Genomic DNA, 7,306 nt, shown 5'->3' on the forward strand with positions numbered 1-7,306 from the left:
ATTTGGTTATGTTTATCTGCAGTTAGTTACACGAATTCAGATATGAAACTTTAATAAGTTGTACTTATGCACAATCTACTTGCAATCTTGAGTTTTAAGTAACACACATTAATAAACAGTATTTTACGCATAAAAAGTGGTTTTTAAGAGTTTTTGTCAAATGCTTTATAATATAGTATAAATATACCCACACACATTCTACTTGTAATCTTGAATTTTAAGTAATATGTATCAATAAACAGTACTTTATGCATAAAAAATATTTTTAAGAGTTTTTTTTCTAATGCTTTATAATACAGTATAGATAAATGTTATGTTATGTAAATATAAATTAAATTCTTTTTTGAGCTTATTTCAAAAGTCTTTTGGATGGATAAAAAACACGTTATAAGCTAGTTTACTGAAACATTATTTAAAGTATGTTTTATTAACTTTTTTGACACTTTTTTCAATAATAACTGATTAGTAGTAATTGTTATTTAGTATATTAATTATCAATAAACATTAATTGAAAATTATTAAAAAAATTTAATAATATATTATACATTAATTTTAATTATTTAAAATTATTATTAATCATATCAATTATTTTTTAATTATTATTTAATATATTTAGTCATCAAAAAAAAACATGAAATACAATATTTTTTTAAATATTTCAACATATGATTATGTTTAAAGAAACTAGAAGAGTACTCGATTAATACAACAAGATCCATCTCAATTTTAATGTTTCTTTTATTTTGTCTCATGTCAATGTTATAATACAGTTTTATGTGGTTTTGAAAAAATGATAATGTTTTTATTTTTGAATAGAATATAATTTTGAAGATATTATAAGATTTTTAAAAAGTATATATCGATATTAATAATTAACTATTAAAAAATTTCTTATCTTTTGTGTAATTTTTTTATTATTCAATTTTTATTAGATTTAAAATAATTTATTTTTGATTTAATAATATATTTAAAAAAAATAACAATTAAGTATTATCTTAGTACATAATAATTATCCTAATTATATTTTAAATTTTTTATATTTAAAACTAAATGTTTATCCTCTATTTGATTATGTTTATCTGCAGTTAGTTACACGAATTCAAAATGAAACTTTAATAAGTTGTATTTATACACAATTACTTGTAATCATGAGTTTTAAGTAATATATATTAATAAACAATAGTACTACATATATAAAAAATTGTTTGTAAGAGTTCTTGTCAAATACTTTATAATATAGCATAAATAGATTACTGAAAATCTATTAAAAATGTTCTAACAATTTGTAACGGGTTTTGATCTAATTATTTATTTTCCCGACCGAGGGACCAACACGTAATTTATCAAACTTGGAGTACTAAGATGTAATATTCTTTTAGAACATCAAAGAACAAACCTAGAAAACTCGTTACTCGTCCCAAAAGCCCAGCTGCAACACATATCATCACTCCGCAGGTAGCTTACTTTTATTGTTTGATCATCCCATCAAGAACATCAGTTGATCTTCATCGTCATCCGAAAGATTCGATAACGAAAAGGTAACTCCAATCTGTTAATTTACCATTTGTTTTCTCGATTATTTAAACCACGAATATTACTATTTAGGGTTTTGATTTCACTAGACGAGTTATTAATTGCATATGATTCGCGGTATTTTCTCGTTGCTTAAATGTTTTCACTGTCGATTTTAAGTTATTCGCGTTATCAGCATTGTGATGTTGCTGTTGTTCTTAAGCCCGTAGTTGCGATTTATGTTTTTATTTACTTTAAATTTGTTGGATTTATGTGTTCAGCTGTGGCTGGATCTAGTGTGATATCGTCTGAATTTGAGCTGCTTGTGTTTTGTTGATTTCATGCATCGGGATGATTAACTGTACATGTTTTTTTTTGTATATTATGAATTAGTTTCATTCAAACTGTTATGAATATAGCAAATGCTGAATTAAGTGAACGAGTAATCCAACAAAAATTAGAAAACAAGAGTAAATTACCAGATTTACCTGGCAATCTTTGAGGAAAAACCACAGGGAGGAGAGGAATTCAATGTGTGAAACGGAGATTGCTGCTGATGATGAACTGTCAAACTATGCTGCATTAGTATTTCCTCAGTAACTCTCTGAATAAGCTCTATTAGGCGTCTCTTAACTGATCCATAAGATACAAATATAGGCAAGAAACAATGAAGAACCACTGCTTGTGAAGGGAATAACCCTACGCTCCCAAGGCATAAGTCTATAATGAAAAAAAAGTTTTTTTTCACCGTCTCTTAAGTCTTAAAAGGGTAAGCCTGGGCTATTGGGATAAGGCGAAGCTGGCCTGACCAAAACTATCTGTATTGACTGGTGATGAAGTGTAAGGCTGTGGTCGATAAGCCTAACCCCAAGCATCTGCATTTCTTCTGTGTATCCACATATGAGCGGAATTCGAGACGTATATCAAGGAAAGAAGATTTTGCAATGTTCTTAAATATAAATATGTGGCAAGATAGAGTGATTTTAGTCATTTGTGCTTCATGTGTCTGAGTGAGAGATGCTGATGCATCCTCATTCCAATTATGGTTTCTTTAAGAAATAAAACTAAACTCTAAGAAACCTTCCTGCTATCTAACACATGAAAATACTGTTGACTTTTCCAAGTATCATAGATATGTACTTTCATAGATCAGCGAATCATATAATTTTCATGCTCATGGCTTGATGGTAGCCTTAGATTTCCCATTTTATCATCTCTCATTCGTAAACTTGAAAGGTTGGTATAGGAATGTCAATTTTAGGTGTTGCATCTTGTATTCTTGTGTGGATACACAAGTCTGTCTGCAATTAAGGCGCTGTAAAATGAATTTGAATTGCACCTTCTATTTTGTAAATACTACTGCATATACGAGCTAATGCTGTAATGTAAAGGTGGTTTGCCTATTGGAATTTCTATTAACTGCTTTCCTTTTGCTTATGTTTTGAGTAATAGCAAGACATATCAAAATATCCATTTATTTCATGTCTAGAATAAGCTTTAATCTCATTTAATTGATGTTGATGTGAAGTGTGCTTATTGTTTTAGTTTTAATACAAATCATTGGAATCTACATTTATTTTTATGTTTCTACATAATGATTGCACAATTATTTTGTTCTCATGGTCACTTTTACTTTTGTTATATATGCTTACACAATGAATATGCTTCTTCCAATCAGATCCATCCAATGTCTGTCTTTTTTGTTAAATTGTCACTAATAGTTTTTTCATGGTGTTACATTTCATTAGAATGGCAACACAAACTGAAGCTCCATCAACCACTCCTAGCGTACAAGTGGTTGGCAATGCCTTTGTCGAGCAGTACTACCACATACTTCATCACTCCCCAAATATGGTTCACAAATTTTATCAGGACGCAAGTTTCATAAGCCGGCCGGACGAAGATGGTACGATGATAACTGTGACTACAATGAAAGTAAGTTGTCTCAACCTTGGTAGTCTTTTCCACAAGGTATTAGAATTATACTTGCTATTTGAATATTTTACCTGAAAATTATGATAACACCTAATATAATCCAGCCCTGTAAAATGATCACGAGTTGCAAGTGTACGGAAAAAGAAATCCTATCAATTAGTCTATGTTCTACGGAGTTCAGTTTCATGAATGATGAGCACAATGCATCATTATGGGCAGACTTGCAACACTGAATCTTTCAAGAGCGAATGTACTCCAAAATAGTCAGTTTTGCGTTCTTAAAGGAGTCTTTTGTTTGCATCCTGTCTGGACATTGATTATGCATAATTTTTCTATGACAATAATGATGAACATAGCTTAATTTGTTTCATACATACATCTTGTGAAGTTGGTTGGAATACTATCAACAATTCAACATCAACACTTCCATTTAGATTAGAAAAAAATAGTTAGTGCCTTAAGTTATTCTAATGCATGAGTGAGGTCCCGGGTTTGAGCCCGGGCACCACTCATCTGCCAATGAGATGCATGCGCGATTTGCCTTTCCGCGATGGCTGTGGGACAGGTGCGGCGGGGGAGCTTTAGAGGGTGGCGTCTACCCTTTTTCTTATTCTGATGCATGGTATTTTCAGCTACCCACATGTAGCATTGACTTTCTATATTTAGGGTGTTATATTCTGTTGGGTATGTTTGGACTTCAACCATTCCATTGGTCCTCTGATGAGGCTAGAGGAAACATGTTTGGTGGTGGTGGTTTGGGTCTGACAGATTTTTAAAAGCTAGATGTGATTATTACAAACAAAGATATTCCCTTTGTCTCAAAGTAAGGCAATGTTTCACTTGGCACATAGTTTTATTTATGTCTTTGACTATAATCAGATACATAAAACCACCCCCCTCACTAATGACAAAATGCAGATTCTGAGAAAACTGGTGGACCAAAATTAATATCAGTGCCTTGTAATAATTACTAATGGATAAATTGGTAAATTTGAATAACAGTTTACTGAAAAAAGATACGTTGCCTTTAATTTTCTTTTATTTTTGGATAGAAGGAATATGACAAATAGTTTTGGTGATGGTTTTTTTATGAACATGAACTAGAATTATCGAGAACAGCAGCAACTTTATAGGATGTATAATCATTAATTTGCTTCTAGATTTGGGGATATGGAGTTTTCTTTTGGTTTAGAGTTGTGTAAAAAGGTGATCGAGCCACTCTATGATCATCTGATAAATTACTTGGAGCTTTCATAAAGGCTGCAATTATAAGCTTGTAAGTTTGATGTTAGTCTTCTTAAAAATGAGGTGCTATGCTGGTGGTTTTTTAATAGATAAGGAATTGTCTGTGCAAATAGAATATAGGTCAGGGTGTGGATTATAGTATGGTATAAGTTACAAGGGTGTAGAGTGAAAAGAAATATATACGTCTTTAAGCTAGCCTAGCAAGTCAAAAAGCATTAATTTGTGATTAAGTTGCCTTCGATCTTCATAAATCTTGTCTGCTGAAATGGTTTTAAATGGAGACATAGGCTTAAACTTAACTGGGCTTAATTTTTCTGATCATTCATTTTTTGTTACTGTCATTGTCCACTGATTAATTGAATTTTTAAACGCGTATCTCTACTCCCTTCTAGTTTAATATCCTACCACTTTGGTGATAAAGCGATCTGCTACTGCTAATCACTATAGTTTTGATAACAAACACACACAAGCAACACCTGTCCCAACTTCCAACGTAACCAAAAACCAATGGGGAATTAGTTGCTGTTCAAAAGTGAGTTTATAGAGCAATGATAGTGGTACCAATATCGGGTATAACCATATAATATTTGTTGTCTTGTTCTTCCTGGAGCAGGGTATCAATGACAAAATATGTTCATTGGATTACACTGCCTACAAGGCTGAGATAAAGACGGCTGATGCTCAGGAGTCTTACAAGGATGGGGTGATTGTTTTGGTAACTGGAAGCTTAACCAGGAAGGAGGATGACCAAAGAAGGAAGTTCATACAAAGCTTTTTCCTTGCCCCACAAGACAAGGGTTATTTTGTGCTTAATGATGTTTTCAGGTATGTAGATGAAAGCAAGCCAATGGAGGACAATTATGTGGTGGTTGAGGGGATAGACGATAAGCAAACACCACCCTTGATCGCAGGTGCAGTTTTATCTATGTTTGCGTTTCGTTGATCAATCTTTACATTTACTAGGCAGATATTTTGACACATTTGTTTGACATTGCTGTTTCCAGATCCTCCTCGCACAATTGATTCTCCATCGCCAGACCTTGCTAGTGTTCATAAAGAAGAAACTCAAAATGTCGAGGAAGAAGCCCAAGATGTTACGGAAAATGAGGGACTTTTAGCAAATGAAAATAATTCAGTGGAACCTGAACCCTATCCAAGTGAGAACAACATGTCGTCGGTGGCAGAATCTATATCTTCTATTGCTGTGGAAGATGCTCCAAAAATGTCTTATGCATCAATTCTAAGTTCACAGACAAAGAAGGGGGGCCCAGGGCCTACTAAAGTTTATGTTCCTACTTTAAGAACAGCTCCTGCAAAAACTGAAAATATATCAGTTGCTACTGTGGCACAAGGTCCACCACCAGAAGTGCCGGCACCTATTGCCTCGAGTAGCATTAGTTCTCCTGATAGTAGCAATGTTCACAATGAAGGTATATGCTATTAACGTTAAGTCACCGATTTCTCTTCTTTTTTTTTTTTTGACAAAGCTTCATATATATTTATTTGTCACCATAGCCATTTGATGTGATACAATAGATGCTTGGGCCAGTTGGTTTTTGTTATATTCCATGGACTTATATTTCTCGTATCTGTTCTCAGCTATAGTTTACTTCATGTAGGTGATGGTCATTCCATATATATCCGGAATTTGCCTCTAAATGCAACAGTATCTCAGCTTGAGATGGAGTTTAAGAAATTTGGACCTATTAAGCAAGGAGGTATCCAAGTCAGAAGTAACAAGGTCTGTTCATCTAATTGACACACATAGTGTTTGTGATAATTGCTTTAATGTATATTGAAATAATGTTAGTTTGCCATCTGACCAGCAGCTGGGATTCTGTTTTGGCTTTGTTGAATTTCAAGATTTCAGTTCCATGCAGAATGCAATTCAGGTTCGACTAATCTGATTATGAATTTAAACTATCTATGATCTAATATACATTCAACCACAAGTCGACACCTTTGAGATCTTAAAATGTTAGAACCTGCTGTTCTGTATCCAGTACTTGATAACTTAAAAAATGAAGTGACAGGTTATGGGAAACAGGTCAAATACCTGCATGGAAGTGGAAATTTCTTTCCATGGGTAATTATGGTATTTTTTAAATGTTTATGTCAAGAACTGGAAGAGAAAATCAACAAAGTGCAAATATGGGGTAATCTGTGGTCTACACTTAAGGTAGATTGATATAATATGCTTATGGTATTGTTTATTTTTGTATGAGAAAGTAATGTTAAAGATATAACGAAATGGAAATGAGGCATCCCTTACCTATTATCATGTTGTGAATTCATTTGCAATTTCAAGTTGATGCATGGTTGAGTAGACAAGTGTGGTGACTGGATTTCTAAGAGATGTCTAGCTCTGCATGGTGATGCAAATTGATTGTTGTCGGTAGCTTTCTTATTGAATTGAGTAAAGAAAAGAAAGAATACAATGGTTACACAGCTTTCGAGAGGCTGGTTCTCTCCCTAGAGAGCTGACGCTCCTTTTCAAACTGGCAAAACAGAATGCCACACCTCTGACCAACTTCCCCATTATAAAGGCTGTCACAAATATTCTATTCAGAAGAATACCCAAACTACCCTCCAACTACCCTCCACTTACTTACAA

The 7,306-nt window shown here is 33.1% G+C and overlaps 1 protein-coding gene across 3 annotated transcripts in view; it reads left to right on the forward strand.

The window, feature by feature from the left end:
* Nucleotides 1-1,433: 1,433 nt before the first annotated feature.
* Nucleotides 1,434-7,306, forward strand: part of LOC112513650 (ras GTPase-activating protein-binding protein 1-like) — a 15,490-nt gene continuing 9,617 nt past the window's right edge. For 2 of the 3 annotated variants that reach the window (XR_003069287.1, XM_025119982.1), the window contains exons 1-6: nt 1,434-1,538; nt 3,261-3,447; nt 5,306-5,603; nt 5,697-6,122; nt 6,312-6,433; nt 6,519-6,584. Coding sequence is in view for 2 of the 3 variants with exons in the window: in XM_025119982.1 (XP_024975750.1) it covers nt 3,262-3,447; nt 5,306-5,603; nt 5,697-6,122; nt 6,312-6,433; nt 6,519-6,584 (1,098 nt within the window). In the remaining variant the exon portion in view is untranslated. The remainder of the gene's footprint in view (nt 1,539-3,260; nt 3,448-5,305; nt 5,604-5,696; nt 6,123-6,311; nt 6,434-6,518; nt 6,585-7,306) is intronic. The other variant, XM_025119983.1, reaches the window with a different exon arrangement.

This window comes from Cynara cardunculus (assembly GCF_001531365.2).
Source record: "Cynara cardunculus var. scolymus isolate 2C chromosome LG 5, CcrdV1, whole genome shotgun sequence".
NCBI classification, from domain to species: domain Eukaryota; kingdom Viridiplantae; phylum Streptophyta; class Magnoliopsida; order Asterales; family Asteraceae; genus Cynara; species Cynara cardunculus.